General features: G+C 41.4%; 1 protein-coding gene across 2 annotated transcripts in view; it reads right to left on the bottom strand.

Annotated features, from left to right (window-relative positions):
* pmela (premelanosome protein a) overlaps positions 1–13,166 on the bottom strand; it is a 35,425-nt gene extending 22,259 nt beyond the window's left edge. For both annotated transcript variants that reach the window (XM_060820932.1, XM_060820931.1), the window contains exons 1-3: positions 13,092–13,166; positions 2,640–2,774; positions 985–1,131 (exon numbers count right to left, since the gene is read on the bottom strand). In XM_060820932.1, the coding sequence (XP_060676915.1) occupies positions 985–1,131; positions 2,640–2,774; positions 13,092–13,155 (346 nt within the window). In that variant the 5' untranslated portion in view covers positions 13,156–13,166. The remainder of the gene's footprint in view (positions 1–984; positions 1,132–2,639; positions 2,775–13,091) is intronic.
* Positions 13,167–23,859: the final 10,693 nt, after the last annotated feature.

Genomic DNA, 23,859 nt, shown 5'->3' on the forward strand with positions numbered 1-23,859 from the left:
AATAAGAAAGTTTTCTCATGCACAAATTCCTCCCCATCCAAGCCTTTAATAATATGATAGTCCCAGTCTATGTTTGGAAAGTTAAAATCCCTTAGTATTACAACTGTTTTTCTGAGATCTCCTTGCATACTTGTTTCTCAATCTTCTTCTGACTATTGGGGGCCTATAATACAATCCCAACAAGGTGATCATCCCTTTCTTATTTTTAATTTCCACCCATATAACTTCGCTGGACAATCTCCCAAGAATATCGTGCCTAATTACATCCATAATGTTCTCCCTAACCAAAAATGCCAAACTTCCTAATGTCTTGCCTCCCTTTCCATCCTTCCTGGCACATCTATACCCCAGAACATCAAGCTGTCCATCCCTGAGCCTCATTTCTATAATAACTGATATCCCAGTTTCATGTTCCCAACCATGCCCTAAGTTCATCTGTCTTACCTTTCAGGCCTCTTGTATCGAAGCAAATGCAGTTTAATTTATCAGTCTTACCTTATTCTCTGTAAAGCTCTTGTCTGCCTTGACTGTTAGACTTGCTCCCCCTTATCTACTGAACCAGCCTCAGACTTTTCTCTTTTCTCACTACTGCTTTGGTTCCCTCCCACCACCCCACCCCCACTTACTAGGTTAAAGTCTCCTGAGTAGCGCCAGCAAATTTCCCTGCAAAAATATTGATCTCCTTCCAATTCAGGCAAAACCCGTTCCTCTTATACGGGTCATTTCTACTCCAATGGTCCAAAAATGTGAATCTTTGCCCTCTGTATCAGCTCCTCATCTATGCATTTTTCTGGTCCATCCTCCTATTCCTATTCTCACGAGCATCTGGCACTGACAATAGCCCAGATATTACCACCCTCAAGGACCTACTCATTTAAATCATAATACTATTCTGATTAGCGCAACCATTCCAAATCCTGTTATTGTTTGATATGGCTGCTGTTCATTTTCAGCTATTTATTCAGCAAAAGATCACTATCTTACCATTTAAAGTACAGTTTTCCGTCCAAATAATCTCACCATCAGCCTGGATGGTCTGATTCTGAGGGAATTTCAAGTTAATGTAGAATGTGGCTTTAGCACCAGTTAAAGTGGGGGCATCGTTGTTAACTTCAAGTGAAATTGGTCCACCTGTGAATAAGGAGAAAATCTGAGTGTGCAGCACTTAAACATGTAGGTTACTTTTAGGCAAGCCCATGAGCTGTCCACAAACCTTGGCTACTTGTCCTTAGAACAACAAGAACTGGTGGAAGATGTGTTTATAAACAGAATGAATAGTATCCCATTAGAATCTTGATCTTCCTGGTACCACTAACCCACACTTTCGGGGCAGTGTCCATCTGCTTTGAACTAACAGAGAGATTGTACATGGGTTAGGTTCAACATCTGGTTGTTGCAATATTTCAAATTGATCTTGGAATTGTTTGCATACTTACAAATTAACTTATTTTCTCAGTTATTTATTAAAAGCAACAATAGTTGCTCATTTTGCACAGATCCCCAGATCCATTCCGCTGATGTGCAAAAACTCAAACAAGGGATGATGCTCCAGCTATGACATAGGTTTTTGAATGCCTACACCAAAGAAACTTGGCACTAGTATTAAAATAAATATATAAATCTTTCAGGGATCTACTGCATATTAAAAATAACGTGTCATGCGAGGAATCCAAAGCTACTGTACCAATAGGTAGTACTATCAATATAATGTTACATGTTAAGTAGAGAATGTGGTCACATTCAAATTCCTAAAGCTCTGGCAATGCAGGCACTTAATTCTTACTTATTTTTGTGTTTTATATTCTCTGGTTTGTCTTTTTTGAAATTTGTGCACCAGGAAGTTTGGAAAGGACTATTTTTAATATTGTTACCGTATTGTTTGAATTCTAAATTGGAACGTCTAGATTGATTAGTGTGAGCAATCTGAGATATCAACAACTTGCATGTACATAATATTGTGAAATGTCCCAAAACACTTCACAGGAACATTATCAGACATCAAGCCAACAAGGAAATAGTAGGAGATATGATCAAAACCGTGGTCAAGGAAATAGCATCTTTTAAATGGAGAGGTGAAGGGGCAGGGATGGTTGGATAGGGTATTCCAGAGTTTCGGCCTGAAGAGCTAAAGGCATGGCCATCAATTATGGGATTAAGGAAGAGAGGGATCCACAAGAGCTCAGAATTGTAGGTATACACAGAGTTCTTAGAGAGTTATGGGGCAGGAGACATTGACAGAGATGGGTAGGATTGAGCATAAAGGAAAGAGAATGCACATGAGCAAGGAAGGAATGAAGGATTGAACAAATTTCAGTTGGACAGGAAAAATACAGTCAGTCAATGAGGTGCTGTGAATGGAAAATGGGGAATATAAAAGGAGAAATGAGGTGCAATTGAGACACCGTGTTTTGCAGAATGGCTTTCCTATCATACTAATAAACCTTTGCTTGACTTAGGATTGAGGCTTTTGTGCAAAGAAATACAAAATTCTTCTATGTCCTGCAAGGAGTGAATAATTCATTAAATTCTGAAGTGCTCGGGCCAGCTTTACTAAGTATTCTAGTATTTACTGATTTTCACAAATCAGTCCAATTTTGAACAATCAAAACGTGTAATATACTTCAGTCTCACATTCTCACCTTTCCAACAGTCATGCCATCTAGAGTCCCCATTCTTCCAAATGGGATAAAGATCAGAATTCCAGGATTTGTAGCCCGTTGACTGTCGAGGGGAAAAGTTCTCTTTGTTCCTTCTGTGTCCGCCATTAGGAGACCCTGTCAAAAGACCAAACCACAAAAAACAATTGAAGGCACAATATTGTATTCTGCTTGACTTCATAATTTATCTTGAGGTTCATTTTGTTCATTTCCTGGTAGTCATATGATCAAACAATAATGGAATTGTTGATTAACAATACCAATTGATCTCAATTAGTCTAAAATAAACCTGGACAAGAGGCAAGGAAAATCTTTCCAAGATACATCGACCCCTAAAATACTGTTGAATTGACCAAAGGTTAATTTTAATTTGAAATTATTCTGAATTAGCAAATTAGTTTCTTTTGATTGTTTTCATCTTTTCTACTTTCTTTTTCATTTCATTAATTTAGTTCTAAGGACATTAATTCCCACAGTTTATGAGTTTAGGTTTTTTTTGCCTGAAGAAACATCAGGCTGTTTGAGGCATGTGATAGATTTCATCTCTAAACATTGTAATATAGCGAGATCCCTGCTGAGAACATCCACATCACATGCTTCCCAAAATCTTCATCTGACTTCGTTCATGTGATGGTCAGCTGAGGAACCTAATCCTGCTTGTTAAAGGGATGTTAGTGAGGACCTGAAACCAAATACTAAGTAGGTTTGCACCTTTGGTTTTAAACATTCATGCAATTGTACTTCACATTTAGCCTTTTTTTAAAATCATGCCAGAGCACAGGTTCAAAGAAAAACTTATTGTCCACAAAACCTGCAAGGTCTGGTTGGTTCCCAGCTTGTTCCATGACCTACATCATTGTTTTCCATGCTGAGGTTCAATACATAGAACACAGCTTACATATTTAATTAAGTCATTGATACTTATATTTTCCAGATCGCCTGTAACTGTTTGTTTTTAATACTACAAAACAAATGTTATCAAAATCACTCCAACTTGAGGTCACTCCAGTGATAGCAAGGAGCCAACTCCTCTGTTCAGTCATTAAACCGAACTATTAGAAACTGTCAAGAGGCATAAAAACACACCCAGCTTCTGGAGGCAAACTTCTGTGAGCTGCAGAAACCCCAGAAGAATTGCAGAAGTAATTTTCTGAGGTTTTCACAAGTGGGAGAAGCTGGTGGAAGTGCCAGAAAGTTTCTTTTTGGGGTGAACTTTGCCCCCTTTTGCACACATTTAAAGGCATTACACATATGTGAAAGGCCCATAACAATGGTGACAAGCTGGCTTGATTAGGCATATAAAGCACGTCCCTCATTTCCCTCCTTAAATACAGTGAGGTGCCGGAGGACTGGAGGTTGTCCCCCTGTACAAGAAGGGTGGTAGGGATATTCTGGGTAACTACAGACCAGTGAACCTGACGTCAGTGGTAGGAAAGTTGCTGGAGAAGGTACTGAGAGATAGGATCTATTTATAATTAGGAAAGAATGGGCTTATCAGTGATAGGCAACATGGTTTTGTGAGGGGGATATCGTGCCTTACCAACTTGATAGAGTTTTTCGAGGAAGTAACCAAGTTGTTAGATGAAGGAAGGGCTGTTGATGTCATATACATGGACTTTAGTAAGGCATTTGATAAGGTTCCCCATGGTAAGCTAATGGAGAAAGTGAAGTCATATGGTGTGCAGGGGTGTTCTAGCTAGGTTGATAAAGAACTGGTTGAGCAACAGGAGACAGAGAGTAGTAGTTGAAGGAAGTTTCTTGAAATGGAGAAAGGTAACCAGTGGTGTTCCACAGGGATCAGTGTTGGGCCACTGTTGTTTGTAATGTACATAAATGATCTAGAAGAGGGCACTGTTGGTATGATCAGCAAGCTTGCAGATGACACAAAGATTGGTGGAGTAGCAGAAAGCATAAGGAACTGTCAGAGAATACAGGAGGATATAGATAGACTGGAGAGTTGGGCGGAAAAGTGGCAGATGGTTTTCAATCCAGACAAATGTGAGGTGATGCATTTAGGCAAGACTAATTCTAGAGCGATTTATACAATGAATGGAAGAGCCTTGGGAAAGGTTGATGGGCAGAAAGATCTGGGAGTGCAGGTCCATTGTACCCTAAAGGTTGCTGCACAGGTGGATACAGTGGTCATAAGGCATATAGTATGCTTGCCTTCATTGGACAGGATATTGAGTATAAGAGCTGGCAAGTCATGTTAAAATTGTACAGGACATTGGTTCGGCTGCATTTAGAATACTGTGTACAGTCCTGGTCGCCACATTACCAAAAGGATGTGGACGCTTTGGAGAGGGTACAGAGAAGGTTTACGAGGATGTTGCCTGGTATGGAAGGTGCTAGCTATGAAGAAAGGTTGAGTAGGTTAGGTTTATTTTCATTAGAAAAAAGGAGATTGAGGGGGGACCTGATTGAGGTTTACAAAATCATGAAGGGTATAGACAGGGTGGATAGAGACAAGCTTTTTCCCAGGGTGAAGGATTCAATAACGAGAGGTCACGCTTTCAAGGTGAGAGGTGGCAAGTTTAAGGGGGATACACGTGGTAAGTACTTCACACAGAGGGTGGTGAGCATTTGGAACGCGTTGCCAGCAGAGGTGGTAGAGACAGGCACGGTAGCTTCATTTAAGATGCGTCCGGACAAATGAATGAGTAGGTGGGGAGCAAAGGGATACAAATGCTTAGGAATTGACTGACAGGTTTAGACAGTATATTTGGATCGGCTCAGGCTTGGAGGGCCGAAGGGTTTGTTCCTGGGTTGTAAATTTTCTTTGTTCTTTGTTCTAAATACGATTACCAGCCACTGTCGACATGACGTTGGTCGCCTCAATTTGTCTGACCCCCCCTCACCCAATCCAACCTATCTCCCTCCAAACTGACTGCACTCCACGTGCTTAGATCCAACCCCGACTTTGTTATTAAGCCTGCTGATAAAGGTGGTGTTGTTGTAGCCTCTATGTTGCAGAGGCTGAATGCCAGCTCTCAGAGACCTCCTATCTTCCCTGGACCATGACCCCACCATGGCACATCAGGCCATTGTACCAGCTACAGTCACTGACCTCATTTCATCTGGCACTCCCCCCTCATGGCCTCCAAGCTAATAGTCCCCCTACCTAGTAGTCCCCCAACCCAGGACAGCTTGCTCTACCTCCTTCTGACAATCCACATTGTTTCAGCCTGCTCCTGCCACAAAGAACTCATCTCTTCCTATTTTGACTCAGTCTTTTCTCCCTTGGTTCAGTCCCTGCCCATGTACATCCATAATTCCTCTGACACTTTATGCCAGTTTCAGAATTTCCTGTTTGCAGGCTCCAGCTGCCTTCTTTTTACCATGGACATGCAATGCCTTTTATACATCCATCCCCCACCAAGGTGGTCTCAACGCTCTCTGCTTCTTCCTGGAACAAAGGCCTGAACCGTCGCCACCCACCACCACCCTCCTCTTTTAATTCCTCTCATTTCCTTCAGGTCAGAGGGGTGGCCATGGGTACCTGCATGGGCCCCAGTTATGCCTGTCTCTCTGTGGGAGTATGTGGAACATTCATTATTCCAGTCCTACCCATAACTCTTTCTCCAATATATCGATGATATCATCAGTGCTGCTTCCCTCTCTCATCTGGAATTTGAAATGTTCATCGATTTCGCTTCCAATTTCCACTCCTGGTCTTTCTCTTTCACTTGGTCGATCTCTGACTCCTCCCTTCACTTCCTCAACATCTCTGTTTCCATTTCTAGCGATAGACTGGTCATTAATATCCACTATAAGCCCGCCGACTCCCACAGTTACCTGGACTCTACATCCTCACACCCTGCTTCTTGTAAAGACTCCATTCCATTCTCCCAGTTCCTCCACTTCTGTCGCATCTGTTCCACTGAGGCCAGCTTCAACAAGGGAGCCTCTGAAATGTCCACCGCCTTCTTCAACCGAGGATTCCCCAGCACTGATGTTGATAGGGCCCTTAACCAGGTCTGACACATCTTCCGTCCTCACCCCCTCTCTTCCCTCCTGCAACAGGAATAGGGTTCCCCTCGTCCTTACCTACCATTCCACCAACATCCGCATCCAGATCATCAGCCACCATTTCCACCACCTCTAGTGAGATGCCACCACCAGAAACATATTCCCCTCCCTTCCCTTATCTGCCTTCCACAGAGACCATTCCCTCCAGGACGCCCTGGTCCGCTCTTCCTTCACTCCCAACAATCCCCCCACTGCCCCACAGCACCTTCCCCTGCAACCACCAAAGGTATAACATCTGCCCACTTACCTCCTCCCTTCTCAGTATACAAGGGCCAAAACATATCTTCCAGGTGAAGCAGCGCTTTACCTGCACTTCTCACAATCTAGTCTACTGCATTCGCTGCTCACAATATGCCCTCCTCTACATTGGGGAAACGAAGCATAGACTGGGTGACCACTTCACAGAACATCTAAGTTCTGCCTGTAAAAAAGACCTTGAGCTTCCAGTTGCCTACCATTTCAACACACCGCCCTGTTCCCTGACTCTGTCTCAGGCTTGCTGTGGTGCTCCAGTGAAGCTCAGTGCAACTTGGAAGAAGAGCACCTCATTTTCCACTTGGGAACGCTCCAGCCTTCGGGGCTCAATATTGAATTCAACAATTTAAGGACTTGAGGCACCTTCTCCCATGTCCTTGTCCTTAACCCAACCCCAATATACCAGGTCTTGTTATTCAGAAGGTCTTCTATTACACACAGCCCATTGTTAGCCATTAATAGTCCCATTTGTAGAAGGGTTACACCCAAAATGTTGACTTCTCCACCTCCTGATGCTGCCTGGCTTGCTGTGTTCTTCCAGCCTCCTGCTTGTCTACCATTCATTCTCCTTGACTGACCATTATCCATTCCTTTGTCTGTCCAAATGTTCTTTTCCCTCTTTGGGCTCTATCTCCACCTATCATTTACTCCTTACCCCCTATCTTCTTTATGAAAACCAACATTTTCCTCTCTACCATCAGTCCTGAGGAAGTGTTACTGGACCTGAAACATTAACTCTGATTTCTGTCCCCAGATGCTGCCAGACCTGCTGAGCTTTTCCAGCTATTTCTGTTTTTGTTAATTACAAAAAAAACCTCATTCATATCATGCCTTTTGTGGACTATAATTTGCTTCATTTACCTGTGTAACAACCCTTCAAAAGTGAATCATTGGCTCAAGGCATTCTAAGGATGTGAAAGGTGCTTTAAAGTTGCATGATCTCTTTACTATTCCACCAAAGTGTAAACGGCTGGCAACCAAAGTTGGAAAATAATGCACATCAAAATCCTACAGTCCAGCCAGGGTTCCCAATGCTTTCATTTCAATGTGGAGAAAGTGAGGTCTGCAGATGCTGGAGATCAGAGTTGAGAGTGTGTTGCTGGAAAAGCACAGCAGGTCAGGCAGCTTCTGAGGAGCAGGAGAATCGACGCTTTGGGCCAGGGCACTTTATCATTTCATTTCAATGTGTCTGAACTCTGAAGGAGGAGGAATAAAGGATAGCTGGCTTCGTGGAAATATAGGTGACGGACTGATGACACTACACATTCTTCTATATCCCAGCAGACAATAGATACATTGTGCACATTGGTGTCCTCAGGAAGCCAACATTTGGGATGAGAAAGAAAGAAGAAGGAAAAGAATACATACAACATCGTTTGTGACCGCAAAGTGCTTCACAGGAAAGGAGATAGTTTTGAAGTCTAGTCACAACTGTAACTTTAGGAGTGTTCATGTACAGCAAGCTCCTTCAAATAACAATAAAATAAACTACCAGATAATTAATTCTTAAAGGTGCCGATTGAAGAATAATCTTTGGCAGCACATTGTATTAGGGAATGTTGCTGCTTTGCAATCAGTTCAGTTTATTACTGAGTCATAACTTTAAATCTCCAAGCCATTTTAACGTGGTTTTAAGGCATTTCAGCTGGAAGTCTCTAAATCTGCAATGGTAACATAGCTGGCCTGTTGACAAAACTGAATTAGTTTGGTCACCTGAGCTATTTTGAACTCAATGTTTTATAAGTGACAATGGGGCTATTTCACTAAGGAATGAGAAAGATTTAACTGGTCATGCATCAACTGAATGTGAATTTGACATCATTTACTGTCCCCTTAAAAATGGTATATCTTTCCCCATACCTCCAAATGAACGGATATTAGAGCACTTGACTAAATATGGACTTTCATACCTATTATATTTTTCGAGAAAGTTCTGAAGACTTTCTGCACTTTACTAATATGTGCTGATGTTGGCTCAATTCTTTGTACACATTTCTAATGCGCTAATGGTAGTTTCTGACACTGTATCCAATTATCACTTCACTTCATCGCAATGAGTTTCCTTTTTTTTAAACTATTAACAGCATTGCAAACTTGCAGGATATTTAGTATGATTAATTAATTAAATCCAAACTCTTTGATTCTTTAACTCTTTAAAGGTCAATATTTCTGGAAATAAGTTGAATGAATATGGGGTCTTCCAAGTTACATAAAATTCACAGCCAAGTGTGGCACTGAGATTCATACAAACAAGGTCTCAGATTAGATCGCTGTTGAGTAATCTGATTTCAACCAGGATGGCAATAGACACACTACAAGCCTCAGTGACCCTGGAGGTATTCTCTGGCAGTATCTGAGAAGAAAGAAACAGAGTTAACGTCTCAAGTCCACACTACAGAGAGTCCATACCAGACTCGAAATGTTAGCTCTGTTTTTTCTCCCTCCACAGATGCTGCTAGATCTGTTGAGTTCCTTCGAATATTGTTTTTGCATTTCATATTTCCAGTATCTGCTGTATTTTGCATTTACTGGAGGTCTTCTTCCCTCATCTAGCTATGTTTGTGCACATTGGCAGATTGGGTTTAACTCCGACTTATCTCACTTACCATCCTCTCCCCTCCTTCCCCAAAATCCCTGCCAAATACTTTCACATTTAACAATTGACATTTGAATTGATTGCAGACAGGTATTGAAGCAAAGCCAGCAAGATCATAAGACATAGGAGTGGAAGTAAGGCCATTCGGCCCATCGAGTCCACTATCCTTCAGGAGATGGAAGAAAATCACGAAGAGGAAGATCTGAAAACAGATTAATCGTCAAAGACTTTGGAAGGATAAAGGGAGGAAGAGAGGGGAAAGAACAATGCAAAAGGATGAGCAAGGGGTAAAGGATGGGGGTGATGGTGAAAAAAGCATGGGGAGACTGAGAGGAAGAAGGGAGATAAAAAGATGAGAGAAATCAGGGGAATGGAGGGAGGGAAAGGAAGGTGTAAAAAGAAGAGAAAAATCAAGGAAAAATAGAGGCCAAGCAGAATGGTAGAAGGCTAAAAACAGGGGGAAGAGGGGAAAAGAGAAAAAGGAAACAAGAGAGAGGACAAGAAAATGACACACACTCTCTCTCACTACACACACAACCTTTAATAATTCCACAGTGTAAACGACTAGATATTGGACTAAATAAACTTAAGAGTGACTTTCACACTCCCCGTGGATACAGAAGTTACCTTAACACCAACCATAGCACAGCAAGTCATTGACATCAGAAAGATTCTCTGATGGTATTTCGTGAAATGCTGAGCAGGGTTTTGGTATTAGTGTTTAGGACTTCACTACAAAGAGTAAATAGAGGAAATAACATTGTGTTAACACCAAAGCCAGGAGAAACAAAACCTGCACCTTACCCTTCTTTTGTACACTGTATTGGGATTGGGGAATCAGTTTAACTGAGTTGGCTGGATTGTTGGTTGACAGAGCAGTGTGATGCCAACAGCATGGCTTCAATTCCCATCATTGGTTTGAGGTTACCATGAAGGACTTTCCCTCTCAATCTCTTCCCTTGCCTGAGGTCTGGTGGCCCTCAGATTAAATCACCACCTAATCTCTCTAATGAGACCAGCCCCTATGGTCTGGTAAGACTGGCAACACAATAACAAGATTGCATTAATCTACAGAACAAGACAAAGAAATCCTGCGATTAAACATAAGAAAACAAGTATGTAGCATCAGGCTTTTTAATCAGTGTCAATTACTTTCTTGTTCTTTTTTACCCCACATCAAGCCATTAGATGCTTTATGACTGAGACTTTTTTTCTAAGAAGTCTTCATCATGGTGCTTGCCTCCGTGGTCCTGATGTGAAGGGCTAACTTAGTCAGCTTGTCCTTTTTGGCAAAGTAATAGGCTTGCTACATCTAATTGAATTTAACCATGTTTTCTACTGCAACCGAAAAGCAAACTGTACTGGAGCAAAGGAAAATCAGGGACTTTCATTAGTTTAATTGACACAGAAGCACAAACATCTGATGTGTAAAATGTTAGATTTACTGTGATCCCTTGATATTTCCTGTAATACAGCGGTGAGTAGACTTTAAAACTACTTAGTCACCTGTGAAGTGTTTTGTGATGTCCTGAGACATAAGACATAGAAGTAGAAGCAGCCATTCAGCCCATTGAGTCTGCTTCACTGTTCAATGAGATCATGCCTGATCTGATAATCCTCAGCTCCACTTTCCTGCCTTTTCCTATAACCCTTCATTACCTTACTGATTAAAATTCTGTCCATTTCAGCTTTAAATATATTTTCCAGCCCTTGGTTGTTCAAGAATTCCACAGATTCACAACCCTCTGAGAGAAGAAATTCCTCCTCATCTTGGTCTTAAATGTGTGACGAGGAGAAAGTGAGGTCTGCAGATGCTGGAGATCAGAGCTGAAAATGTGTTGCTGGAAAAGCGCAGCAGGTCAGGCAGCATCCAAGGAACAGGAAATTCGACGTTTCGGGCATAAGCCCTTCCTGAAGAAGGGCTTATGCCCGAAACGTCGAATCTCCTGTTCCTTAAATGTGTGACGCCTTATTCTGAGGTAATGCCCTCTGGTCCTAGACTCTCCCACAAGGGGAAATATTCTGTATCTATCCTGTGAAGTCCACTAAGAATTTTGTATGTTTCAATAAGGTCACCTCTCATTCTTCCTTGTAAAACGTTCCCTCCATAGCTGGTATCAGCCTGGTGAACCTTCTCTGGACTGCCTCCAATGTGAATACATCTTTCCTTAGATAAGGTGCCCAAAACTGGTCACAGTATTCCAGCTGTGGTCTGACTAGTGCCTTGCCTGGTTTTAACAAAACCTCCCTATTTTTATACTCCATTCCCAATGAAATAAAGGTGAACATTCCATTTGCCTTCCCCAGTACCCACTGCTAGCTGTTTGTGATTAGGACGCATAAATTCTTTTGTTCTGTAGCTCTCTGCAGTCTTGCTCCATTTAAATATTATTCAACTCCATTATAACCTCACATTTTCCCACATTATTTTCCATCTGCCAAGATTTTGCCCGCTGTGGACTCTTTATGTCATCCTCACCCTTGCCTTCCTACCTATTTTTGTGTTATCTGCAAATTTGGCAACTTTTTAAATATGGGGGGATTACCAGAGTTGAGGGCCTGGATAGTTAATAGTACAGATGTTAATTATTGGCACAGGGATATGGGGGAAGCACAAGAGACTGGAGTTGGGGAAACACAAAGTTATGGGAGGGTTGGAGAAGATTAGAGTGTTGGGAGAGGTGAGACCATGGAGGGATGAAAGGCAAAATATAAATCCATCTTTCTTTGTCACAAACTGACAGTTTGGGTTTGAACATCATTAAGTTTCTTTAGCCCTGCCGTCTTTATTTCTTGGGAGTTTAAAATACTGGCAAAGAAATTTCTACTAAATTGTGATGGCTTATAAGAAATAGGATTTTGTATCAGCCTGGGGCATTAGAGGGTGAATGTCATCCTTAGTTAGTGGTTGTGGAAAAGACTTACCAAATGAATTCTAAACCTTGGGACCACAAGTCTAAAATCCCAGAAACTTATATTTGGAAATTAAGTGTCATCTGACTTGTAGCTCATTTACACTGCAACAATTCAACTGACAGTAGCAGTTCGAGCTGTGAAACTAACAGTTTAAATAAAGTACAGTACCAACACCTCCAGGCTGTTAAAAATGCTGATACCTGCCAAATCATGTTGCAAGTCTAGTGACAATTATATAACAGGAGGGAGGAACATCCCGAGCTGAAAAAAAAGTAATAATATCAGTAATCATTTAAATCCTAAAAGCATTCTTAAACCACCTAAGATATGTAAAAACATGAGTATATTCCAAGTCTGGTTTGGAAAAAATACAATTTTTATACGTGTAATACTTAATTTTTTGAATAAACATTGTATTGAAAAGAACTTGCATTGTAATTATTTATTAAACCTGAAAACAGATTTCATTCAGCAATGTAGAAGTGTTCTATTGCCTCGGAGGAAAACAGGAGTTTCAGAATTCCCCAATGTCATACAATTAGCAATGCAGATAGGAATATCCTCTACCACAGAAGCTATAACAAGTCACACTGTTAAATGTGAAAGGTATTAATTCTATTTAAGCACATTGAACTTACAGCTGGCAACCATAGGAGCAGCACAAATGATAAAAATCAAGAGCAACTGCAAATCGTTCCGCATTTTTTCTTCCTTCTTCATTTCACAAACTTCAGAGACGAAGAGATTGAATCTTATATAGAAGCTACTTTTAAGGAAGGCAAAACCATCAAATGAATGCAAAGCCAGCCTACTTGTGACATCAGTGAAGCAAACTGTATTAAATTTAACCTTTTGAAAGCTGATGGATAAATAGTACTGGTACTGAATACTTGTCTCCAGGCACAGTCATTTTAAGATTGTCTTTAAGAGATGCGATTTCATCAAATCGTACACAGTCAATCATTTTACATGCTGCACAGCTTCAATCATCCTTTAACATTCCTAGTGCTCAATAATATGATGTTATAGCAATTTTGTGTTCTTGTGCAGGTTTTTCTTTGTGTCTCTTCTTTTGTCTGAATTCTGTTCTCTTTGCCTGTCAATGTTCTCTTTTCTTTCTCTTTCTTTTTGATCCTGTCTCACTTTCTCCGTCTGCATGCTTCTCTCATTTTCTTTAGTTCATAGAACGATTGATGTTGACAATGCAGAAAGAGGCCATTTGGCCCATTGTTTGGTAGACCAATACAAAACTAAGTCAAGAGTGTGGTGCTGGAAAAGCGCAGCAGGTCAGGCAGCATCCGAGTAGCAGAAGAATAGACATTTTGGCAAGAGCCCCTCATTCCTGATGAAGGGCTTATGCTCGAAACATCAATTCTCCTGCTCCTCAGATACTGCCTGACCTGCTGTGCTTTTCCAGCACCACATTCTCGACTCTGATCTCCAGCATCTGCAGTCCTCACTTTCTCCCAATATAAAACTAAACCCATTGTCCTCTTCCGGAGATCAAGGAAAAAAGCGCATTTGGGAGAGATGATAATCAGGATGGTATAAATAAGAGGGTGGAAATTGTGAGGAAGTGATCAGAAGGCAGGGAACAGTGTCAGGTTGGGGGATGACCGATGGTTAGCAGCAGTTTGCAGTTTTAGCATGCTTGGCCTTGTCCTCCCAGTTTCATTCATAGAATCACTGAATCCCTACAGTGTGGGAACAGGCCATTTGGCCCAACAAGTCCACACTGCCCGTTCGAAAAATCTACCCAGACCCATTCCCCTACCATATTACTCTACATTTCCCCTAACTAATACACCTAACGCTGTGAGGCAGCAATACTAACCGCTGAGCCACCGTGCTGCCGATTGTTCATGACATCTGATGGTATAGTCTGATGTGTTCCTTCCTGTAAAAAGCAAGACTATGTTTGATTCTGTGCTGATTTATTTTGTAATTATTCAAATTAATACACTGGTCAGTGTGCACAAAATCAGTACTACATAGCCAGTACACTCAAGGGTAGCGCACACAAGGTGACCATATGCATGGGATAAGTACAGGCAGAAATATGTTTCACGATGCTATGTGATAGGTGTATTTATTTTGAATGCTGCAAAGAACACTCAGTCCTTGCAGGATCCAAGTACTTGCAATGTGCAAATGCTGATTTGTTCATCTTTACAGGCACTGATGCTTGGTAGCAAATTAGGAGACTCAGGTTCACACCTGCCTTTGTGTTGCCGATTCCCCAATTTAAGTTTCCTCTTTGGGGAAAAATAAACTGAAAAACAAACACTTCCCAATAGCCAGTGAAGGAAAGGTTGAAGGGAAAGACATTAAAGGCCCTGAGGTATACACCTCAACATGTGACAATGACGGAGTCTTAGGAATGTAGACCCTTTCAGTGTATGGCCCAAAATATCAGTAGAAAAGGGATTTCACATCAATCCAAAAAGAGCTTTTGCCAAATAATGTAAACAAGGAACATTCCAGGGTTAACCTCTCATCCGTGTTGACCTTGTTTAGACAGAGAAAAGTGTGCAAAATGTCTCAGCATCCCTGAACAATAGAAAGGAAAATCATTCAGTTCTTGCACCCGAGCACTATTCAGTGACCTCTGCTGAACAGTATCTATTTCTGAATATGGGGTATATATGTCTTGACTGGGCTTGTCTGTGATGATCCTTCTCTCTGTCAATTCCTCTCCTTGACTGATACTTATGATATCAGTTTGCAAATTAAGCATGACACTGGAAGGAACGAGTGAACAGCTGGTGCAGTCTATGGAACCACACCCAAAAATGAGATCGGACCTCCAGGAGAGAAGAGGATGAATTGGATTGGGTAGGGGAAATAAAGAAAAAAGAAATATTTCATTGGAATTAAACAAAAGTCTTCTTTCACTGATTTCAGTGAATGCATCTATTCTGCTCAAAGATCAAGAGATGGGATAGCGCAGTTGCTTAATACTTGCTCTCTGAAGATGCTTAAAAGAACATATACATTGGATGTTATTCCTGCCTCCAAGTCAGGAGGTGAAAACAAAGAATCCAGTGATATAGAGTCATACAACACAGAAACAGATCCTTCGCTCAGCCATTCCATGCCAACCATGTTCCCAAACTAAACTAGTCCCACCTGCCTGCATTTGGCCCGCATCCCTCCAAACATTTCTTATTCATATACTTACCTAAATGTGTTTAAAATGTTGTAACTGTATCTGCATCCACCACTTTCTCTGGAAGTTCATTCCAAACACAAACCACTCTCTATGATTTGAATAAGACTGAGAGAACTCTTCTGATGTCTTGGCCAACACTTAACACTTATCATTCAATCAGCATCACTAAAATAACGGTCTGGTTACTCCATTTCTTAACATTACAATGGTAGCTACAGATGGAATTCTGTGCCCACCCTGGTGGTCGGTTTTGGTGGTGGTAGGGCACCTCACCACCTTCCTGCCTCTATCCTGGTTAAGTTTGGGGCAGAAGACTTGTGTGTGACCTTCCTTCTCTCCTTCCATTTGAGACCCTTAAGTGGTCAATTATTACCCAGTTAAGGGCCTCGTCCCACCACAGCTGATATTACCTGAGCAGTGGGCATAGGCTTGCCATGCAGGGAGGACAATAAGCAAACAGCGGAGTGTCTGTTTGCTGGCTCTGGAGGAAGGCTTCCTTCAAAGGCATTCATTGAGGGACTGAACATCAAGAAGACGGAATCCACTGAGAGCCACTCCATGCCATCCCTGCAACCTCCAGCCCTTTCTTGTGTTCCAATAGTAAGCCAGAGAACGTTTTCAGTTTTCACTTGCCATCTATGTACCAACCAAATTATGTGGGTAGTTTTGTTTTTTATGCCAGTGCTGTTTCCCCCCTTCCCCCTCCCCCTTTACCAGTGTAGAATTAACCCATCCACTTGTAAATGCAATTTGTTAGACAGAAGGCTAAACAGGTTTATGACCGTGTCTCCGACAAACTTGTGCTTTAATCATTTAACTGTGCTGACACAAAATAAGCAGCATATCAGGAAGATTAAAGCCCATGAAAAGAATGCAAGACTGTTCAGCCACCTTTAATTAACGAAGTTGTGATTTGTACAGAAGACTAGCACATGTTTTCCAACCCTTTGGAAGTTTAGCTTCATTCAAGATTCCCCTGTCTTTTACTGAATGCACAAACTAATTTGAAGGTTTTGTTAAGTTACTTAATATTTTGATCAGGTTTTTGATAAGACAAAAGGTAGTTTTGCCATCAAAGATTAAGAGGATTTTGGAGTTTAACTTGTTCCTTGGTATCTTTGGTAACATAATTACATTCAACATTTAGGAATACAATCATAACAATGCAAAGAGCTGAGTCATTTTGAATCACCCTTTTCCTACAGACAGACTCAATCATGTTAAACTGTTCTAATATCAATGTAATCATTCTGTATTGTTCTAACTTCTTAACCTTTGTCTAAATGTTTAGTTTCATATTCCTAATGATTGTGTGCCATCCTTTACTTACACCTAATTAATGCAAACACCTATTCACATACCAGTTGTTAAATTTTTGCTTTCAAGCCCACACAAACATGTTTGAAGCATAGCACCCAAATTTCCATAAAGAATATAAGGAAAAATATATAAAAACTGATCTTTCTTGCATCATGCAAGGCATTGGTTCCCTAGATGCTGGTAACCCATTGGTACTTTGCCAAATGGACATTCTGCATATATGAGTTTGGATAATGAATGTTAGCAAACTCTGATTTTCCTTTCTTCATTGACAGGATGTGGGAATCACCAGCTATTGCCAGTGTTTATTGCTTTATGGTGGTCACCAGTGTTGTCTGTATCAGTTGTCATGCGCACTTTCCAACAGGCCACTGGTTAATGATCAGGTTTAGTTTAAGACACTTTAGGAGGATAATTGAAACAAAATTTCCTCAAGAGTTCAATAAAAGGTCACACCCAAACATTAGTCTTTACAACTCTGCTGTACATTTCAGATAATTTCTCTTTTGAAAACTTTGGAAAATGATAAGCCTTGAGGTCAGTTAATGATAACAATGAGTGCTTTATATATTCATAGGATATTTATCTGATCGATATCTGAACAGTGTTTAAAATAATTGGCTGATCTGATTGGTTTTGTCAGCCATAAGTTCTGTTGTTCAAATGATCTAACTGGTTAAAAATCCCTGATGCGAGTGGGAAAATCTAACAAGCTGTCCTGTTCAAACTCCTATGACCTGGAAAAGCTGATGTTTGGCATGTATGTTATTATTTCTTCTCTCTAGCTAGCAAGGCCACTTCTAAAATGTCCTTCTGTCACCACTACTGAGATCAAGTATATGAGTGTCATACCTGAGACCATCCTGGCCTTGCACTTCAGCAGTATGTTCACAACTGAATCTTCAGGACATCAAAGGACATTCAGGACGCATATTGAGACGAACACCAACTGTGCCTGGAGGATCATCAACTCGGTGAAGGACGCTCTCTGGGCGGTCCGAAACCTGTTGATCTTCCAGCTGAAGGAGTTGACCTCGACTGAGTGTTGCATTCCAAGGTCCAGGACTATGTGTTGAGGGACACGCTGATGCTTGGGGCAGCTGCTGCCAAGGCACGGTGGGGAAAGATCACCGTGTAACATCTGCCTGCCTAAGAAGAACAGGGGGCCCACGCAATCATTTGGGCTCTGCTGACGCCTCAGCTAAATATATGGATATATGATTGATAAATGTACAGACCTGTATATAAAAATGATAGATTCTGATCTCTGTATGTAAATGTTTACGTATGTATGGCATGACCAACTGTACAGACCATCAACTTATTTTGTGAATAAAGTATATTTTTGAAATAAAAAAAACTTCAGGACATCAAAAAAAATCACTGCCTAATTCCATGCTCCAATGGAGAACATCAGTGGGAAGAAGTAAAGTGAAACAAATTATGGGGAAAAACCAGCAATTTTCTGAGTGCACCTTCACTGTGCATGTGGAGTCAAATTTTCAATGGGAAATTAAACACACAAATAGAAAAACAGGGAAATAAAGTGATAATAAAAATGGTGGGAAGATAATATGACATGTTTACCAGTAAATATCTCCAACTTAGAATAAAAACATTCAAGTTCATCTCTATCTAAATATTAGATAAAAATTCCTTTTTTACTTGGAATGTGGTGGGATTTATGGTCTATCCCTATTCCTCAGAGGGCATGATGAGTCAAGTGAATATAGTGTGGGACTGGTGATTTTCTGAAGCCTGACCATAAATGACCAAATTCAATTTCACAGTTTGCCATGACAGGACGATTAGCTGTTTCCAGTATTATAACCACTAGGATTCTGTCTGCACATTATATGTCAAAATCTGATCCAGCGTAACAATCCCAATTCGTGCTAATCCTTCCCAGTCCTAAAGTCTGGTGAGATTATCAGGATTGCAGGATGTTTCAAGTGTTATGACATTGACCCTTACAAGATCATAGGATAATTTTGGATGTAGAAAACTATTCAGCCAATTTTAGAGCTTCCAGCCAACCAACCAGAATGACAGACAAATTCCTTCACTGCAATACTCAGTGAATCTTACATTATTCCAGGATTTTTGCCTCCATTACTGAGTCCATTCCACATATTGAACACTTTTTGTGAAGAAGTGCTTATCGATTTCAGTCTAAAATTTCCATGTTATTACTTCTGAGACACCTTTTCTGACTCTTAAAATTTGATTTTCCAAATCTACTAATTCCATGCCCGTTACTATCAGAATATACTTCTTTAAGACCATCTTTCAGATGCCTCTTATTAAGGATGAAAATCACTTTTGCTCCAGCTTTTCCTCAATATTCAAATCTTGAACATCAAGGATCCATCTTATGACTTTGTTTTCTACACTGCCCGCAAGATCTGAATGTCTCCCTCATGTTTCAAGGCCAGAACTAAATATAACACTTAAAATGTAGCCTCCCCTGAGCAATATACTTCATGACCATGTCCTCTGATGAGCATTTACTGTTTTGACTGTATTGTTCACATTCTTCTGAATTTGAGTTTATCACTAATTTGACATGTTAAACATTGATTCCAGGGCACAGCCTGTGGGTTCCATAAAGCATGGAACCACAAAATAATCAACCACTATTTGTGGTCCACTTTGACTCAGACCACCGAGGCTTTTCAATTTATATTTGGTCAATTGAAGTTACTCATTAAGATAAATTCCCTCTTCACATACTCTATCTCTTCGCAACACGTCCTGACCTGGGAGTGTAGAGCATGCCATTATGCCAGCTTGCACTGTTTTCTTTTGTATTGGAATTATCCAGAGTCTTTAAGAATCCTGTTCAGAAGGAGGAGTTTTGTCCCAAAATGCAGAATACAACAGAAAATAAAACAATTCCAAAAATATGCATGTCAACCCATTTCCCAACTCACCCCATTTATACCATTGCCTGGAACACAGTCAAGTTCATGATTCAACTCTTCTATATGTGGGAATAGTTATGGATCAGGACAGAGCCCCTCAAAATATTTCAAGAAGGTAGCCCAGTCCCTAACCTTTCTTGTTGTTTTAAGCAGGTGCAGAGTGGACATTGCAGGAGTGATGCAGGTGGCCCAACTACTCAGTTTTAAACAAAACAGAATTTATTTATACATGAACAAAAGAAAACCAAATTTAGAATAACATAATTATTTGAAAACCCAATCGACTCCAACGCAACTTAATGATGTGGTTCCAGATACTTGCAACATCCCCATAAACACCCCCTTAGCAAAACAAAAGGTAAAATCAAACACAGGTTCTTACAGGTGAGAGATTGCAGAGAGAGATAGGATCAACACGGAGCTGTTTCTTTAGGGTCCAGCACCCTGGAATGACCAGCAGCTGAAAACAAAAACAGACAGACTGTTGAAACCAGAACCAAACCAAACCCTGAACTGGGAGAACTGGCCACTCCCCTTTCATTGTACAAGTCATAGAGTTATAGAGATGTACAGCATGGAAACAGACCCTTCGGTCCAACCCGTCCATGCCAACCAGATATCCCAACCCAATCTAATCCCACCTGCCAGCACCTGGCCCATATCCCTCCAAACCCTTTCTATTCATATACCCATCCAAATGCCTCTTAAATGTTGCAATTCTACCAGCCTCCACCACTTCTTCTGTCAGCTCATTCCATACATGTACCACCCTCTATGTGAAAATGTTGCCCCTTAGGTCTCTTTTATATCTTCTCCTCTCACCCTAAACCTATGCCCTCTAGCTCTGGACTCCCCGACCCCAGGGAAAATACTTTGTCTATTTATCCTATCCATGCCCCTCATAATTTTGTAAACCTCTATAAGGTCACCCCTCAGCCTTCGACGCTCCAGGGAAAACAGCCCCAGCCTGTTCAGTCTCTCCCTGTAGCTCAGATCCTCCAACCCTGGCAACATCCTTGTAAATCTTTTCTGAACCCTTTCAAGTTTCACAACATCTTTCCGATAGGAAGGAGACCAAAATTGCACGCAATATTCCAACAGTGGCCGAACCAATATCCTGTACAGCCGCAACATGACGTCCCAACTCCTGTACTCAATACTCTGACCAATAAAGGAAAGCATACCAAACGCCTTCTTCACTATCCTATCAACCTGCGTGTCCACTTTCAAGGAGCTATGAACCTGCACTCCAAGGTCTCTTTGTTCAGCAACACTCCTGAGGGCCTTACCATTAAGTGTATAAGTCCTGCAATGATTTGCTTTCCCAAAATGCAGCACCTCGCATTTATCTGAATTAAACTCCATCTGCCACTTCTCAGCCTATTGGCCCATTTGGTCCAGATCCTGTTGTAATCTGAGGTAACCCTCTTCGCTGTCCACTACACCTCCAATTTTGGTGTCATCTGCAAACTTATTAACTGTACCTCTTGTGCTCGCATTTAAATCATTTACGTAAAAGGTAGAGGACCCAGCACCGATCCTTGTGGCACTCCACTGGTCACAGGCCTCCAGTCTGAAAAACAACCCTCCACCACCACCACCCTCTGTCTTCTACCTTTGAGTCAGTTCTGTATCCAAATGGTTAGTTCTCCCTGTATTCCATGAGATCTAACCTTGCTAATCAGTCTCCCATGGGGAACCTTGTCGAACCCCTTACTGAAGTCCATATAGAAGACATCTATCACTCTGCCCTCATCAATCTTCTTTGCTACTTCCTCAAAAAACTCAATCAGATTTGTGAGACATGATTTCCCACGCACAAAGCCATGTTGACTATCCCGAATCAGTCCTTGCCTTTCCAAATACATGTACATCCTGTCCTTCAGGATTCCCTCCAACAACTTGCCCACCACCGAGGTCAGGCTCACTGGTCTATAGTTCCCTGACTTGCCTTTACCGTTCTTCTTAAACAATGGCACCACGTTTGCCAACCTCCAATCTTCCGGCACCTCACCTGTGACTATTGATGATACAATTATCTCAGCAAGAGGCCCAGCAATCACTTCTCTAGCTTCCCACAGAGTTCTTGGGAACACCTGATCAGGTCGTGGGGGTTTATCCACCTTTACCTGTTTCAAGACGTCCAGCACTTCCTCCTCTGTAATCTGGACATTTTGCAAGTTGTCACCATCTATTTCCCTACGGTCTATATCTTCCATATCCTTTTCCACAGTAAATACTGATGCAAAATATTCATTTAGTATCTCCCCCATTTTCTGTGGCTCCACACAAAGGCCACCTTGCTGATCTTTGAGGGGCCCCATTCTCTCCCTAGTTACCCTTTTGTCCTTAATATATTTGTAAAACCCTTTTGGATTCTCCTTAATTCTATTTGCCAAAGCTATCTCATGTCCCTGTTTTGCCCTCCTGATTTCCCTCTTAAGTATACTCCTACTTTCTTTATACTCTTCTAAGGATTCACTCGATCTATCCTGTCTATACCTGACATATGCTTCCTTCTTTTTCTTAACCAAACCCTCAGTTTCTTTAGTCATCCAGCATTCCCTATACATACCAGCCTTCCCTTTCACCCTGACAGGAATATACTTTCTCTGGATTCTTGTTATCTCATTTTTTGGGCTTCCCATGTTCCAGCCGTCCCTTTACCCGTGAACATCTGCCTCCAATCAGCTTTCAAAAGTTCTTACCTAATACCGTCAAAAAACTCAATCAAGTTTGTGAGACATGATTTCCTATGCACAACGATCTGGTCTCTCCTTTTCCATCACTGTTTTAAAACGGATAGAATTATGGTCACTGGCCCCAAAGTGCTCCCCCACTGACACCTCAGTCACTTGCCCTGCCTTATTTCCCAAGAGTAGGTCAAGTTTTGCACCTTCTCTAGTAGGTACATCCACATACTGAATCAGAAAATTGTCTTGTACACACTTAAGAAATTCCTCTCCATCTAAACCTTTCACACTATGGCAGTCCCAGTCGATGTTTGGAAAGTTAAAATCCCCGACCATAACTACCCTATTATTCTTACAGATAGCTGAGATCTCCTAACAAGTTTGTTTCTCAATTTCCCTCTGACTATTGGTGGGCCTATAATACAATCCCAATAAGGTGATCATCCCTTTCTTATTTCTCAGTTCCACCCAAATAACTTCCCTGGATGTATTTCCGGGAATATCCTCCCTCAGCTCAGCTGTAATGCTATCCCTTATCAAAAATGCCACTCCCCCTCCTCGCTTGCCTCCCTTTCTATCCTTCCTGTAGCATTTGTATCCTGGTACATTAAGTTGCCAGTCCTGCCCATCCCTGAGCCATGTTTCGTAATTGCTATGATATCCCAGTCCCTAACCGTGCTCTGAGTTCATCTGCCTTCCCTGTTAGGCCCCTTGCATTGAAATAAATGCAGTTTAATTTATTAGTCCTACCTTGTCCCTGCCTGCCCTGACTGTTTGATTCACTTCTGTTCTCAACTGTACCAGTCTCAGATTGATCTCTTTCCTCACTATCTTCCTGGGTCCCCCCCACCCCCCCACAACCTTACTAGTTTAAATCCTCCCAAGCAGTTGTAGCAAATTTCCCTGTCAGTATATTAGTCCCCTTCCAATTTAGGTGTAATCCGTCCTTCTTGTACAGGTCATTTCTACCCCAAAAGAAATTCCAATGATCCAAAAATGTGAATCCTTCTCCCATACACCAGTTCCTCAGTCATCTGCTCTATCCTCCTATTCCTGCCCTCGTAGCACTGGGAGTAATCCAGATATTACTACCTTTGAGGACCTCCTTTTTAAATTTCTGCCTAACTCTCTGTAATTTTCCTTCAGAATCTCAACCTTTTCCCTTCCAATGTCATTGGTTCCAATGTGGACAATGACCTCTTGCTGGCCCCTCTCCCCTGTGAGAACATTCTGCACCCTCTCTGAGACATCCTTGACCCTGGCACCAGGGAAACAACACACCATTCTGCTTTTTCTC

This window comes from Hemiscyllium ocellatum, chromosome X (assembly GCF_020745735.1).
Source record: "Hemiscyllium ocellatum isolate sHemOce1 chromosome X, sHemOce1.pat.X.cur, whole genome shotgun sequence".
In the NCBI taxonomy this organism is placed as follows: Eukaryota; Metazoa; Chordata; class Chondrichthyes; order Orectolobiformes; family Hemiscylliidae; genus Hemiscyllium; species Hemiscyllium ocellatum.